A 17,166-nucleotide genomic window follows, 5' to 3' on the forward strand; every position below is an offset into this window, starting at 1 on the left:
TACCCCGGTAGAACAAAGCACAACCATGTTTTTTCATCACTTTAAATGTCTACTTTTTGAATTGGATTGGTTGTATACAATTATTTGAGGCTACTGCATTACGGTGCGTACACACCAGCTGCGATGCTATCGCATGGAGACACTTGTTGTAGTCGTGTCCGCCGCCAGGTCTCCCAGCCACTGAGCTATGACCGCCATGAGATTCTGTCCGTTTTGGAGAAGCCAAAATTGTCACTATTTTCGGTTTTGGGGACGATGCAAACATCAACCAAATAAACCAGGGAGGGGTAGGGAACTATCTCAAAAAACTGAAGCCTTTTTTGGAGATCTTCCGCTACTATGCCGGAACCACGAGCTCATAGTTCCACTTGAAGGCAGCAAAAAGCCTCACGAGTGACAACCACTGACCTATGGTCACAACCCCTCCTAGGTCTACTACCAGATCAAAGGTCTGACGTCACGTGCGTGCGTGCGTTACTATATAGCTGTCTACTTCTGCCTCAGACCGCGGTCTGGCCCAGCTGTGATCACGACACCACGAAAGATTGCTGCAGAAACTCCAAACTGGTGAGATATTCACGGTAGGCCTCTATATTCTCGACTTTCAATAGTAATAATTTGCAGCCTGTCATCTATTTGGTTTAGCTTCGGCCAGCAGCGCAGCAGTGATAGAGTTACACTTATTCTAATGTCTATTGAGCTGGCATCATTCATACGTTTCTGTGCCTCTGCCCATGGGCGTAGGAAGCATTGAAAATGTGGGTGGGACAAGGCAAGGCAAGTTAATTTGTAAAGCACATTTTATACACAGAGGCAATTCAAAGTGCTTTACATAAAACGGATCAAAAGAAAAGCAGATTGTTACAAGTCACAGTGCAAAATTATTATTATTATTTTTTAACTTTGTGAGTGAAGGTGCAGCATAATTATATCTTAGAGACTGCATTATTATTAGTGAATTCTGAAAGTGATGTAATTTCCTATATTCTGGTGCCTTTTATTGGGTGGTTTGATACTTATGGGTAGGCTATATATTTTGTAATTTCATCCAAAGGAAGTGGTTGACCACAGATCACATATTTTAACACGTTCACTGCCAATGACGTATTAATACGTCAAAAATAATCCAACGGTTGACTGCCAATGACGTATTAATACGTCAAAAAAATGTTTTTTTTTTTTTTGACCGTGGGATGTGCATCTAACCCTTTTACATCTCTTATATAATTATTGGAGCCACCGAACGTTTACAACCCATTCCACTGACCCACTAAGTGGCGACAGTGCTCTCCTGACTAGAGGAAGGCAAGCAAAAAGCAGCCATTCTCATGAAAATGGATGGGGGAAAACGCTTTTGTTTTCGCGCTGATTGCTGCCGATGCGGGATTGCAAATTTGCATAATAGATTACAGGTGGAACACACTTTGAAACACGCAGCATAAATATGACCAGAATCGCAAAAGCTTCTCTCAACCAAAACTCCAAGAAGCGAGCGAGTCCATCCAGACTTCCTCAAACAGCGGCCGCGCAGACAGGCAGCAGCAGCAGCAAAGCAGTGAGACTGGTGACAAGCTTGTGACGGCCGCTGCAGCCAAGAAGAACGCCCACGGAGGGAGGAGTTGGAAGCAGAGGGGGGTTTCCTGCTGTTATGGAGGAAATTACTGTTCAAAACTATTGTTTAGATGTCTGACGTCTTACTGATGCCAAAAATGAATGGTTAAAGTGACTGTTCTATCGAATTTCACAAAAAGCCGTTTATCTCTGAATAATTTTTCTGACGCTGAAACCATGCTGTATTCAACTGCTAATGCTTACATAACTACTAACTCTACAAACTAACTCTTTTAGACAGAGAAAGCACACATTCTATTAGTTCTTTTGAGATATTGTGTGTTCACAAAATCTTAGCAGAAAAGAATCCTCGGGTCTTGAAAGATGAGCCAGAATCCTCAAAAAAACCCTCTGGCAGAAGCTAACTACAGTAAAAAAAAAACGTCTGGCAGTGAATGTGTTAAGATATTAAAAAGCTAAAGGTAGCCTATAGAAATGGATTCAATGACTAATTCAGAGCCATCTTTAATAATAACCACTCACTGTTTATTTAAACTTGAGGATCTCTTTATGCTTGCAGGTGATTGCAATTCGTGTTAAATAAATAAATTCCGTTAATGTTATCAAGCTCCTATACCGATGATTCCATTGGACTCAGAACTCGGAAAAAAGGAGACTTTCCAACACAGGAAAAGTGCAACAGAATGGTCGTGCAAGTCGGAATTTGAGTCCGAGATTTGGGAAAGATTCATTCCGCCTGAGACCCACACAGCTGACATCACAGTATATCAATTTGTACAGTTTTACTTGATATGCAGTTTTTGTGCTAGGAAACCCGTGCTATGACAACTTTCTAATGTAATTCAGTTGACATTAGTGGATAGAAGTATTTGCTTGCATTAAGTAGCCTGTACGTTACTACAGGGTTGTCAGATAGCTGGATAGCTCCTGTTAACGTTAAGGGTATAGGCTGTTGCGTCCATGTTCTTCCGATAGGCTTACTAGAACGCATTTTGGAAGTCGGTCATTTCCAACTTTGAACTATACCAATTACGACTACCGACTTCCAATGGAATGCACTGGCCCGCAGATACAGTATCTTTTTAATGAGTGCTCGGCCAACTCTCCTGCATAGCTGACATTCAAATATTTACTAATTTACTACAAATCACTGTGAAGCCTGCACCGTTTCAATGAGCCGTTCTGCTTTTCTCTGGTATCTCCTTCAGGAAACATCTGCTCGTATCTGCTGATCCAGTGATCCAGTGTCACAGGGGAGAAGACAAAATGGGAAAGTGGGCCTTCCTGCCTCCCATCTACTCTGTCTGCACTGCTGCTGGACTGTGGCTTGTGTAAGTGTCTTCGCTTTGATCATCAGGACTACCATCACTCAGTGTTGTCTATTTTGACACTCAATATGAGCTGAACAGTCATTACATTACATTACATTACGTCATTTGGCAGACGCTTTTATCCAAAGCGACTTACAATAACACATTTTTGTCAGCAATAGAGCAATCAACTATGGAGCACAGTCTATGACAACTACAACTTCTGAAGGAACAGTGGTACAAGTTTATGTTAGTTTTTTTTTCTTTTAGAAAGAGAGAGAACAAAGTTAGATCAAGAAGGGCCCAGATGGAGCCTGAAGAGGTGTGTCTTTAGTCTTTTCCGAAAGATCGGCAGTGATTCAGCTGTCCTGACCGAAGGTGGAAGCTCGTTCCACCATTGAGGTGCCAGGGACGAGAAGAGTCGAGATCGGGATGAGCGACTTTTGAGCCCCCGTAGCGAAGGAGAGGCGAGGCGACCTGCACTGGTGGAGGAGCGAAGGGAGCGCTGAGAGGTTTGGAACCTGACCATAGATTGCAGGTACAGGGGAGCTGACTGGTGTACAGCCCTGTAGGCCAGTACCAGTGTCTTGAATTTGATGCGGGCCGAGATGGGAAGCCAGTGGAGGTCCTGGAAGAGGGGAGTGACGTGAGAGAATTTGGGTTGGTTGAATACCAGACGGGCTGCAGCGTTCTGAATGAGCTGAAGCGGTCGGATGTCGGTGGCAGGTAGGCCGGCCAGGAGCACGTTGCAGTAGTCCAGGCGGGAGATGACAAGAGACTGGACCAGGAGTTGAGTCGCTTCTCTTGTGAGAAAGGGACGGATTTTGCGGATGTTGTAGAGGGAGAACCTACAGGAGCGTGCTGTCGCAGCTATGTTGGCTGAGCAAGACAGCTGGTTGTCAAGGATCACCCCAAGGTTCTTAGCTGTTTGGGAGGGAAGTACAGTGGTGTTGTCAATGGAGATGGAGAGATCTGGGAGAGGGCAGTCTTTCCCTGGGAGGAAGAGTAGCTCTGTCTTACCAAGGTTGAGCTTGAGGTGGTGGGCAGACATCCAGTCGCCAATGTCTTTGAGGCATGCAGAGATGCGAGCCTCGATTTGAGTGTCGGAGGGGGGGAAGGAAAGGAAAAGCTGGGTGTCATCAGCATAGCAGTGATAAGAAAAGCCATGAGAAGAGATCACATAGGCAAGAGATCTGATATAGAGAAGGAAAAGTAAGGGGCCCAGGACTGAGCCCTGGGGGACACCGGTGGTAAGAGGACAGGATCTGGAGAGGGACCTTCTCCATGAGACCTGGTATGAGCGGTTCGAGAGGTAGGAAGCAAACCAGGAGAGTGCAGAAATGCCGAGGTCAGACAGAGTGGAAAGAAGGATTTAGTGGTTGACTGTATCGAAGGCAGCAGACAGGTCAAGGAGGACAAGAACAGAGGAGAGGGATGAGGCCTTAGCAGTGTGAAGGGCCTCTGTGACAGCAAGAAGAGCTGAATGTGGAGTGAGAAGCCTTGAAACCGGACTGCAGAGGGTCCAGGAGGTCATTTTGGGAGAGATAGAGAGAAAGTTGTTCGGACGCTGCTCGTTCGAGGGTTTTGGAAAGGAATGAGAGAAGAGAGACAGGTCTGTAGTTCTGAATAGCAGTAGGGTCAAGGGAGGGTTTCTTAAGCAGAGGCTTGACTCTTGCAGTCTTTAGAGCAGGCGGAACAAGACCAGAGGACAGAGAGGAGTTAATGAAGGTAGTGAGGAAGGGAGATATGTTAGGTGAGATGGTTTGGAGGAGAGAGGAAGGGATAGGATCGAGGGGGCAGTAAGTGGCTCGGTTCGAGCAGATGAGTTTAAGCACTTCATCAGGAGAGAGGGGAGAGAAGGAAGGAAATCCAGGGACAGGGGGCCGGGAAGCAGGATTGGAGTTGGGAGTGTTAGTGAGGGTGTCTGGAGGATGGAAGGAGGAGCTGATGTCATCCACCTTTTTAGTAAAGAAGGTTACAAAATCATCAGCAGAGAGGGAGGAGGGAGGGGGAGGGGAGGGAGGGTTCAGGAGCATGGAGAAGGTGGAGAACAGTTTGCTGGGGTTGGATGCAGAGGACTGGATTTCAGAGATGAAGAAGGGACACGTGACATTTCTTGACCCGGAAGTGAGTTTCCCGTTCATTTTCTCCATAGGAATTTCAAAAAATCCTTATATAACGAGTTTTAAGGCTGGAACCAAGCTAACCCGTGACCTACTGAACAAAAAACAACTCACTTCTGGGTCAAGAAATGTCACTTGACTGTTCAGCTCTATAAGTGTCTTATTACAGGACATGTTGAGTCATTATTAGCATGGAATACATTAGCTGGTATGCTAGTCCTTAGCATGCCAAGCACCTAACATGCAACTTGAGTATTCACATCAATCATCAGTGAGCTATCAGGGCTCCTTGGCTTGCTCAGGGCACCAGCAATGAGCCAAAAAAAATTCACTTTCAAAGAGGCATTCTTTGTCTATTTACCTCTATTTATACAGTGGGAGTCTCACTGTGAGCTCTCATTTTCAGGAGTGCCCTGTTCACGTTCACACACACATTCATACCTGGAAGCTGACCAGTACAACCACTGATCAGCTCCACTGGAGCAGTTGGTGTTAAAGGTCTTGCTCAAGGCCACCACCATTACCGACTGGTTCACTGTAAAGACACAAGGAAAATAGCTTTTTATGATAATTGCCATATCCTTAGCAAGTTAAAAATGTGGAAACAAATGCAATTGGCTGAGGGTTTCCTTTCCACTCTAAAGTACGATTTCAGACAGACAAGCCCGTCTTTTATGGTCACACGAACACTTCAACACATGCATGCGGGCACAACACACACTCATGCTGACGGTGGCCGGGGAAATTTGTCCTCTGCATTTGACCCATCCTGGCTTGTCCTTTCCTCCAGGGGGCAGGCCAGGAGCAGTGGTCGCTTTTTCTTTCCAGCGCCCGGGGACCAACTTCGGATGTTGTCGTCACTGGTCAGATGACGAACTTCTGCATGTTTTTAGTGGGGGGGTTATGTACGGAGGAACCCCCTGGGGGAGCACGGGGAGAACATGCAAACTCCACACAGAAAGGCCCTTTCGACGAGATAGCCCACCTGGGCAGTAGGCACTGAAGATATGGGGGGGTCACAACTCCAGCGCCCACAGCGTCCCAGGCGAGAATCTAACTCAGGACCTGTGAGGCGACAGCGCTACCGACTGCGCCACCGTACCCACCGTACTGTATTATATTATATTATATTCATTGTATTAATAATTTAACTCCCAATTCTCATATGCTCTGATACATTTTTCAATAGATACTTTATAGCTGTTGAAGATGACATGATAACACCCCTGGGTTCAGAATACAGGTAAGGGTTAAATAATGCAATGTACCGAAATAATTCCTTTGAAGTAAGTTTGGATTTGATGAAGTATTCTCCTCCCACAGACCAAATGAATCCACGTCCCTTCCCCCTCCATTCATTAGGTACAGAAGCCTAGTTTCCATTCAACAAGAAATGCACTTCAATCATTTATATTTCATAACAGCAAATACAAACTGGTGCCTTTTTCCTCTCAGTGTCGCGGGCGATGCCCCACCAGCCAGCTGTGTCCTCAGCGGGGTCATGAATCTGGCAGCCTTTGTGGGTAGGACTTACATTTTGTCACTGATCATGTTCTTAATAAGGCTAAAATAAGGTTGTCTGAGTCTGTGCCTTCTTTCAAGTCTCATCTTAAAACTTACTTTTACCGGAAAGCATTTCCTGGTTTTAACCTGAGCTGCCTCCTTATTATTCTAAATTTTGGGGTTTTATTCCCTTTGTGTTTTATAATGTGCCTTTTATGGCTTTTGTGCTTTTATTATCTCTGTGCCTCATTGTGTTGTTTTTATTGTAAAGCACTTTGTAATTGTGTTTTGGTGTAAACGGTGCTAGTATATAAATAAAGTTTATTCTTATTCTTATTCTTATTCTTATTCTTATTCTTATTCTTATTCTTATTCTCATTCTTCTTCTTCTTCTTCTTCTTCTTCTTCTTCTTCTTCTTCTTCTTCTTCTTCTTCTTCTTCTTCTTCTTCTTCTTCTTCTCATTCCAAACTGTCACATTTAATGCATGAACAAATACAGTTTCAGGGGGCACGCCGGCACGGTGGCGCAGTGGTAACGCTGTCGCCTCACAGCAAGAAGGACCTAGGTTCAATTCCCGCCTGGGATGCTGTGGGCGCTGCCTCCACATTCCCATGTCCTCAGTGCCTATATGTCCCAGTTGGGATTGTCAAAAAGGGCTTTTCTGTGTGGAGTTTGCATGTTCTCCCCGTGCTCCCCTGGGGTTTCCTTCAGATAGGAACCCCCGCTAAACAAAAATAAATAAATACTGAGTTTCAGTTCAGCTTTACAGTTTCCAGCATGCCTTGGTTCTGCTCTTTCTTAGGGTTCATTATCGGCGTCCTTCGATACATCCAGCTAGACGTGCAAGACAAAGTCCCATCCTGGCTGAACATTGGCACTCTAGTGGTTATGACCGTCACCTGCTTTGGGATGACGCTGGTGGGAAACTTCCAGGTAATGTGGATAAATGGCAGGACTTCAACTTTCAACTGAACCGTGGCTCCAGTTTCAGAGGTTTGACAGATGCATACTGTACTGTGCTGAAATAAACAGATCCAGTGTGTTTTGGTTATAGCTGTCCGGTCACGCTGTCACCCACAACATCGGCACCATCTTGACATTTTTGCCGGGGATGCTGGTCTGCTGGGTGCAGTCCGGCATCACCCTCAAAGTGAACCTGAAGGAGGAGGGATGGGGATGGATCGCAGCTATCCCTCGTTTCTTGTTGTCGGGGTCCATCACTATCTGCCTGATTCTCTGTATCCTTTCAAAACCTTTTCCCTTTTGCTCATGTTGGATGGAAATGACGTCATACCTGCCCCAATATCTGTAGGAGGATCATGATATTAGTGTACCGTAGTCTGCACCTGGGTTACCTGACTCTTACTCCATTGCAGTGTTCTCTCCTCGTGTAGGCTACTGTACTCCTTCATTTGCATGTTTCACCCTTAACCCACCGGGTGCAGACTTTAGCCTAGAGGACCGCATGCATGCAGCACGCACCCAGTGGGCACTGGTCATGTCCTTCATCGCCTTCTTCGGCACTTTCGCCATAGAGTTTCGTCACTACAACTTCGAGGTCAGCTGCAAAGAAGACTGAGGCCGCCTAACTACAGTATCTTCTAAGATCTTCAGGGACAACTCAGACTGCTACGGTGTTCAACTGTTAGATATGAAGGATGTGTGCACAATACGCTTTAAGAATGACAGTAATGTAATGTGTTTGCTTCTCTTCAGCGCACAACTCTTGAGTTGCACTAGTGTCCCCATTAATGATAGATGATCACCATGCATATTTTCCTGTTTGTTACTTGAATTAATGTTTTTCTACCTCAAGCATTTAAAATTAAGAATATTTCAACTAGCACACATTCAAGAGCTGCTAGGTTTATCTTTTCCTTTGTATGTTTTTCTACCTCAAACATTTACTACAAGTAAAACTCTTTCAACTAGCATACATAAAAGAGCTGAGGTTTGTCTGTTCTTTTGTACAAGAATGTATTACTTTATGATTATAGTGTTACCTTTATGGAATGCTGGAAACATTTTTAAATCACAAATGTTCATTTTTGTAGCAAATTTCAAACATTTTAGTCTAGGGAAATTGTAAGAATGTATTATCTGCCTTCTTCCTGTTCTGCCAAATATGCAGCGGCAGCCTATTCAATAAATTGTATTTCCTCTTCAGTAAAACCTGCAGTAGGCTAGTCAAGTCCAGGTGTGTGTGAGGAGCATGGGGAGAACATGCAACACAGAAAGGCAATTTTGACAGCCCACCTGGGCAGTGGGCACTGAGGACATGGGGATGGGCATCACCCAAAGTGCCCACAGCATCACTCTATCTTCACTTGTCATTGTGCATGAATGACATCACTGCCTGGTCCACGTAACTCGAATCAACTCCCAATAACTGTCAAACTAAAGGAAAGCCTGCAAAACGGTTTACAGTTTTCGGATGTGTGAGATCATCATGTGCAAAATAAATCAGCATTGTTTTATGGTGAGGAGGAGACCCCTGGTACCATAACGTGACGAGGACGTGACTTTGGCACTCTATGCTATTTTAGCCTTTTGGTTGTTGCACTTTTTAGACGGTCTCTAAGCAGCAGCGCTTCACAAATGCAACGAGCACTCGTCTCGTCTCACCAGAGACCTTTAATATTAGAGACACCCCACTCCAGGCTCCGCCAATTGTAAGAAATTGAACTCTTCCGGTCTCCTTGGGATTGGGATTGGCTGTCTGTCAATGGTATGAAGCGTCATTGGCTGACCAGTCTCCTAAGGGGGAGTGGCAGTGGTGAAACCTCCGCGCCACAGATTACAGGAAGTGACTAGAAGTTGGGGTGTCTCACTATATTAAAGGTATCTGGTCTCGCACAGTCGGCTGTACATCAAAGTTGAATGATAACGTTATTTGCCCACCTCGGAGGAGGATAGCTCGTTTTGGTGAAAAGCAGCTGTAGCTTGTTGTCTAACGTTACATTAGCTACTACGGGAGGAGAGAGGCCTCGTTTGTGCTTTAACGTTTCGCTTTCGTTATTGATCCAGGAAGTTTTACCGGGACACCGCCAGTTCTCCGAGGTAAACACTATAGCAGCATCAATTTGTAACAGATTTTTACTTGTTATGCAGTTTTTGTATTATGAAAACCGGGATGTAACAATAAGTTTTCATTTGTAACGTAATTCAGTGGACTAACGCTAATCGATAGCATACTCGTCTTTGCTAGCATGAGCCTACTAACGTTGTAGCGTTAATAGCTGGATAGCTACTGTAAGGGTAAATGCTTTTGGAGAAGACTCACTTAAGGAATTGGAAAACACCAACTTCTAAAGCCATTGGGTTGCATTCCATTGGCAATGGAATGCAGCAGCCCGCCCGTCTCTAGTATGACCTGTTGTTGGGGGCATGTTGGCGCTGTCCATGGTGTTGAAACGGGTGTGCAGGTGGCCAGAGGGACAGATATGTTTTTAACAGTGCTCAGCCTCAGCCAACCAACTCTTCCGCTTTCCTCACATTCAAATATTGACTAAGCTACTGCAAACCACTGTGTAACACCACCATGCTACAACGAGCTGTTCTCTCTCGGCCACCAGAGGAGAGGAGGCAGAATGAGGAAGTGCAGCATCTGGACCTTCCTGCCCCCCATCTACTCTGTCTGCACTGCTGCTGGACTGTGGGCGGTGTGAGTGTCTTCTCTTTCATCATCAGGACTACCACCACTCTGTTACACACACACACACACACACACACACACACACACACACACACACACACACACACACACACACACACACACAAACAATATACATTCTAAGTTAAGCATTTCTCATTCACTCAGTGTTGTCTCTTTTGACACACTATAAGTGTCGTATTACATGACATGTTTAGTTTTGGCTACATATTACATGTACAGCTCATGTTGGGACAGTATCTCAAAAGTCAGCATGGGATACATTAGCTGATATGCTAGTCCTTAGCATGCCAAGCACCTAACATGCAGCTTGAGTATTCACATAAAATCACATAAAGCTTTGGCTTGCTCAGGGCCTCAGCAATGAGCCAGAAATGTCACCTTCAAAGAGGTGTTCTTTGAACCTATTACTGGTTCACTGTAAAGACTTGAGGACAATAGCTGTTTATGATAATTGTCATATCCTTAGCAAGGGTTATGATCAAATATACTGTAATTAACTTAAAAAGATGGAAACAATCAATTGGCAGAGGGTTTCCCTTCCACGGTAAAGTACTGTATTATATGAATTGTATTCATATTTAATTCTTCGTCGTCATATCTGATGCATTCTTTTAATAGATACTTTATAGCTGTTGAAGATAAGAAGATAACACCTCTGAGTTCAGAATACAGGTAAGGGTTAAACAATTGAATGTACTGCAAGTAATGATTTTCCAGTAACGTTTGATTTGATTTAGTATTCTCCTCCCACAGACGAAATGGATCCAATGGATCCAGGTACCCTCCATACATTAGGTACAGAAGCCTAGTTTCCTTTCGACAGAAAATACGCCTTAATCATTTATATTCCATAACAGCAAATACAAACTCATCCCTTATTCCTCTCAGTGTCGCAGGCAATGCCCCACCAGCCAGCTGTGTCTTCAGCCAGGTCATGAATCTGGCAGCCTTTGTGGGTAGGACTTACATTTTGTCACTGATCATCATATTTATAATGTTAAACACTCACATTTACTGCATGAACACATACGGACATAGGTGTCATTTACACTGCGGACATATCCTCAGCACGTTTTTGAAATGGCCGAATGATATTGCTGCAGTCAGCATGCCAATTGCACGCTCCCTCACCACCTGTGACATCAGTGTCACGCTCCCTCACCACCTGTGACATCAGTGTCATGGTGCACGCTCCCTCACCACCTGTGACATCAGTGTCATGGTGGTGTGTGATCAGACTGCACTTTTTAGAGAGAGCAGTTTTTTTTGTGAGCAGTGCAAGGCACACCTGTGCTGTGCCTCTGGCGGGTGGGAGGCTCAGTGAATGGAACTGCAAAAATATTACATTAGTTATTACAGTATCAAAGAGAGGTCACATAGAATAGCCTAAATGTGTGTGATTTAGTTAAAGAGATAGATCAGATATACAGTATTTTTGGGGAATTTGGCTGTTTTCCCCCACTTTCCCAGAGTCAGAAACAAATAAATGCCTTCAGACAGACCTGACTTTTTATACTGTATGTATTTGGTGTAGTCTGGAGTGTGTCAAACAGCAATATCAGGCTATCTTGGCTCAATTGTTGAGTGCCAATGGGATCATCAAATAACATAATCATGATCCCATAGGCATCCATGAATCCATGGTTCTAAGATTTGTCTGAGGGGAGGCCCACAGTCTCTGACTTTGAAAACCCCTGCCCTATTACATTGCCTAAAAACGCATATGAAGACTGTTTCAAAGTCACAAAGTGACTTGAGTTTCATTTCAGCTTGTCAGTTCCCAGCATGCTTTGGCTCTGCTCTTTCTCAGGGTTCATTATCGGCGTCCTTCGATACATCCAGCTGAGAAACAGCGTGCACAAAGTGCTGAACATTGGCAGCCTGTGTCTTGTGTCCCTCGCCTGCTTTGGGATGACGCTGGTGGGAAACTTCCAGGTAATGTGGATAAATGCCAGCTAGTTGTAGCCCAGGACCTCAAGTCAAGTCATGTCAAGTTTATTTGTATAGCACATTTCATACACAGGGGCAATTCAAAGTGCTTACTGACCTCAACTTTTTCTCTAATTCTACCGATGTTGTGTGGCTCTCATGCATTTCCGTGGTGTAGTCAGTGGTTCCCAACCTTTTTTGTCTTATGTATCCCTTGAGCTGTTTTGCCATGCCAATAGTACCCCCTCCCTCATACCTGTTGATGATGCTCCTAAATTTGTTCTATAACTTTCAGTGTAATATGCAGACGTACAAAGAAATCCATACAAAATATATTTTTCACTGAACTGCTGGTGTGTGGGCGTGGCCTCCTTTTTCCTTTTGTAACCAGGCTCCCCTAAACCTGAATTTGGAGTGACAGCAACTGGACGTTTTTAAGCCATTTATCAGTCATGTAACAGTTGACACCTGTCGGGGGAACTAGTTGCGGCGTGCACGTGCCATTTTAACAATGGGCTTATGAAATCGCCCCCCCCCCCATCATTTTGGAAATAAATTGTAATCTCAAATCTTTCCAAGTACCCTCCTCTGCAGGCTGCTCAAGTACCGCTAGGGGTACACGCACCCCCGGTTGGGAATCACTGGTGTAGGGAAAAACAAAAACGACACCTGTGTTATCCTTTAAGACGGTCATAGGGTAAACTGACCTGTGGCTCCAGTCTCAGAGCCTTGACAGACACGCAGCGCGCTGAAAGAAACTGATCCAGTGTGTTTCGGTCCTAGTTGTTCAGTGACGAGTTCATCCACAACGTGGGCACCAACATGACATTTGGCCTGGGGACGGTGTTCTGCTGGGTGCAGTCCGGCATCACCCTCAAAGTGAACCTGAGGAACGAGGGGAGGAAGGCCGCGATCCCTCGTTTCCTGTTGTCGGGCTCCATCACCATCTGTGCGATTCTCTGTATCCTTTCTGAAGCTTTTCCCTTTTGCTCAGGTTGGATGGAAACGACTTCATACCTGCCCCCATATCTGTAGGAGTGATAGATGATGATCATAGCATTGTACAGTATCTATCTGCACCTGTGTTACCCGACTCTTAAGGCTGGCTGTGTTATGGTGATAAGACAAGTGTTGACAGGTGTCTTATGAAAAGTGTCAGACGACACTCAGGCGTTTATGCTCAAATGACACATCGGGAGACAAGCTGTCTCAAATATGCACACACACACACGCACACACACACACACACACTGCTACCGTAGCTCATCAAGTTGACATTATAGTAAATTAATGGACATAATAAGCTTAACATTACCTGTCAGAAGACTTCTATCGCAGTTTTTCTGCCAATACTTTTTTCTTTTTTTCTGATTCCCCCCCCATTTTCTCCCCAATTGTACTTGGCCAATTTCCCCCTGCTGCCCCCGTCGCTGCTCCACCCCCTAGACTAACACCATGCTTCCTCTGACACATGCGCAGTTGCCAGCCGCTTCTATTCACCTGACAGCGGGGGGCTTCACCAGCAGGACGTAGCACGTGGGAGGATCACGCTATTCCCACCAGTTCCCTTCTGCTCCGACCAGGCAGCCCGACCAACCAGAGGAGGCGCTAGTGCAGCGACCAGGACACACCCCCTCAATCCGGCTTCCCACCCGCAGACACAGCCAATCGTGCCTGTATGGATGCCCGACCAAGCCGGAGGTAACACGGGGGCGCGAACCTGCGACCCTTCATGTTGGTAGGTAGGGAATCGACCGCTACACTACCTGAACGCCCCTGCCAATACAATTTGTAGCAGTTTCCTCCAGTTCATTGATTTTTGTTCGTCTTTAAAATCCCTTCGTGGCGAGTCGTAGGCTATTGGTGAGGATATTTCCTCTCCCATTATGCCAATTTCTCCTCAAAGTCTTCCATTTTGCTATTTTTGCTATTCTATACTATACTACTGTACTATCTACTTATCCCGCTTGACTGAAGCTAAAAGCGAAGCAAAGTTACACAGCTGTTTCCATCTCCATGACAACGATAGGATGCTCTGCACAGCCAACCAATGATAATGTACAGGGTTTCTGCGGGGTCTTAAAAAGTCTAAAATCCAATAATCTGAATTTTAGGGCTTAGAATGTCTTAAATTGGACTTCATTTATATTAAATGTCTAAAATATGATTTTGCCTGCTCTTAAATGGTTTGGGTTATTAAGTTAATGTTACTTTTATCAAATTGCATCAACTTCAGTCTCGCATTAAAGCTGCTAAAAAGCCAGCAGCAAACACCTGCTGCCATCCCCCAATCTAGTTTCACATCAGGACCATCAATCTAGTTTCACATCAGGACCATCAATCTAGTTTCACATCAGGACCATCAATCTAGTTTCACATCAGGACCATCAAAGCTCCATTTTCCTTCATATCTATCCTTCCTATTTTTTTTTGCCACTATAGACGTGAAATAGGTCTTAAATTGCATTCATAATGGTCTTAAAAAGGTGTTAAATTGAACTTGTCTGAATGTAAGACTAATGACGGTGTCTGCGATGCGATCTTACACATTTCCACACAGGCCATTGACTATATAATATGGACAGTGTCTCCACCTCCTATCGGTATGCAGGGGTGAAGCCAAAATACCCCAATCAGAGCGCTGCCATTTTGTCATTTTGGGACCAGAATCTGCACAGTAGTTGACCGTTGGCTCAGCCAATGGGCAGGACACTGTCAGACGACACATCTGTCTTTTTTGTCTTAAGATACTGTCAAGTTCAACAGACACTTGTCTTACAACCATACAACATTTTAGTCCGTGCAGTGTTCTCCTCGTGTACTATAGTCCTTCTACATGTTTCACCCTTAACCCACCTGGTGCAGACCCTGCCCTCATGGTTCAGGGCCACAGCATGCACGGAGCACGCACCCAGTGGGCACTGGCCATGTCCTTTATCGCCTTCTTCGGCACTTTCGCCATAGAGTTTCGTCACTACAACTTCAAGGTCGACTGCAAAGAAGTCGAGTACCAGACCGGCGGGACCGAGGAAGCCTGCTTAGAAGTCCGCGAGTAGCTCTAGACATGTTAATACAGATTCATCTTCTAAGATCTTCAGGGACGACTCGGACTGCTGCAGAGTTCAACTGTTACATGATGATTGTGTGTGCACAATATGCTTTAAGAATGACGGCAATGTGTTTGTTTCTCTTGAGCACAACTGTAACGTTACATTAGTGTCCCCATTTAATTGTGATAGACGATCGCAACACATATTTTCTTGTTTGTTACTCGAAGGAATGCTTTTCTACCTCAAGCATTTAAAAGTACTAGTAGAATAGAGGGTATGCACGTGACGTCACAGAGGCAGAGGTCACTGCCGGGTCACGCCCACTGAGTGGCAGCAACGTTCAGCTTGAATGTACTGTAGTCTCTCAAGCCAGACTACATTCTGCGAATGCAGCTTAGACAGTCTGTAATTCACGCCCACAGAACATGGACAAAGGAAGTTGGGGGGAAAAAAACGCTTCATGCCGGAGGAAGTTCAAACCGATGCAGGTGATTGGAGAAACACGAGTGGATGACACCCTCAGGCTATCCCCCTATCATCGCTCATTATTTTCCCTGAGTTTCCCTTTCCGTTTGGACCAAGTTTTCCGTGCTCAACCGACGTACAGACGTTTATGTGGAGGCATTTGAAAATTGCGAGAGCGAACCTTCTGTTTTCTGTTTTAAGAGACCAGCTTGAATGCAGTAATCAGCCTAGATAAATGATACCTGCTACAAACAACAGAGAGGAACCCGCTGGATGTTTTGCCACTCAGTCCCGATTGAAGGGGCGTGTTCCGGTGGGAAAGCGACGTCGGTGGATACCCTCTATACCCGTCCCTGTTGACTGGCCATTTAGCCACGCCTCGCTCACGGAGGGTTTTCATAACTCACCTGTGTGCTGCTCCACTCTGGAGCCCTCCATGGTGCTGAACCTGTGTTGAGGCATTTTTGCCCATTTAGTCAGCCCTAATTACCTAATTTTTTTTTGTTATCAATTTTTTATTCATGATTTTGTTACATAAAACAGTACAATGTCAAGTACATTTTGAGATGACCCCGGAGGGATCAGGGAGCATAGGAATAAAAACAAAAATACAAAAAACAACCAAAAACAAACCCCCCCCCCCCCTCCCTTTCCCACCCCTGTGGCGATCCGGACCCATCCCGCCCACCCCACGTTGGTTGTAGAAGAAACAGAGAACACTGTGTTACCATTCAACAAAGAAATGAAAGAAAATGAGTATTTAAACAAAAATGATCAGGTCAACAGCTGTTTGACGTTAGTTGCTGTAGAGGTCCATGTTAGTAAGGTTTTTTCACAAGCTCCGTGCATTCGAGCTATTGATAGTTCCATATGCACAATGTTCAGGAAAGACATAAGCCATGATTTATGGTTGAGAATGTGTGGAGGACTCCATCTTAGAGCGAGCATTTTCTTGGCAGCTGTTAGACCTGTAAATAATACCTGAGATTTATAAAACGGTAAAGCAAAAGGTGATGTGTCATTCAAAATTAATAGTTTAGGACAGCAGGGGACAGGCACGTCCAACAGTTCCGATAATGTGGAGGAAATTTTTTGCCAGAATATTACAACTCCAGGACACTCCCAGAACATATGGATGAATGATCCGACAAGGTTGAGATTACACATTTGGCAGACAGGGGTGGAGATGATTTTCATGAGGTTGCGTTTTCTTGGTGTGAGATAAAGTCTATGTATGAAATTAAAGTGAATTAGTTTATGGTTTGGATTTTTGGACGTGCTGTCTATATTGTCCCATACGGTGGACCAGTTCACCTCTCCTTCATTGAGACCCAGGTCTCTCTCCCACACTTTTTGGACAGCAAGATGACCAGAGGAGGAAGTCAGTAACAAGTTATACAGTCTGGATACCAAACCAGTAGTGTGTACACCTATATTAAATATAGTATGAAGATTATGTGATCGTAAGGGACTGGTCCACGGGACGCCATATGCACGCATGGAAGATCTGAGTTGCAGATATAAAAAGAACGAAAAG

At 44.9% G+C, this 17,166-nt stretch overlaps 2 protein-coding genes across 2 annotated transcripts; both read left to right on the plus strand.

The window, feature by feature from the left end:
• Positions 1 to 2,838: 2,838 nt before the first annotated feature.
• Positions 2,839 to 8,088, plus strand: LOC310780577 (transmembrane protein 150C-like; the record flags this gene model as incomplete). The annotated part of the gene is made up of 6 exons (XM_083641121.1): positions 2,839 to 2,903; positions 6,195 to 6,248; positions 6,461 to 6,528; positions 7,312 to 7,442; positions 7,564 to 7,747; positions 7,904 to 8,088. 6 exons carry the CDS (start codon positions 2,839 to 2,841, stop codon positions 8,086 to 8,088), a joined length of 687 nt encoding a protein of 228 aa, XP_083497247.1.
• A 1,306-nt stretch (positions 8,089 to 9,394) lies between these two features.
• Positions 9,395 to 16,896, plus strand: LOC310780855 (transmembrane protein 150C-like). The gene is made up of 8 exons (XM_083641362.1): positions 9,395 to 9,569; positions 10,085 to 10,173; positions 10,804 to 10,857; positions 10,939 to 10,980; positions 11,074 to 11,141; positions 11,996 to 12,120; positions 12,898 to 13,075; positions 14,980 to 16,896. The coding sequence occupies exons 2-8, from the start codon at positions 10,100 to 10,102 to the stop codon at positions 15,168 to 15,170; spliced, it is 732 nt and encodes a 243-aa protein (XP_083497488.1). The 5' UTR covers positions 9,395 to 9,569; positions 10,085 to 10,099; the 3' UTR covers positions 15,171 to 16,896.
• The last annotated feature ends 270 nt before the right edge of the window (positions 16,897 to 17,166 follow it).

Source organism: Poromitra crassiceps (assembly GCF_964638095.1).
Source record: "Poromitra crassiceps genome assembly, chromosome: 8".
In the NCBI taxonomy this organism is placed as follows: Eukaryota; Metazoa; Chordata; class Actinopteri; order Beryciformes; family Melamphaidae; genus Poromitra; species Poromitra crassiceps.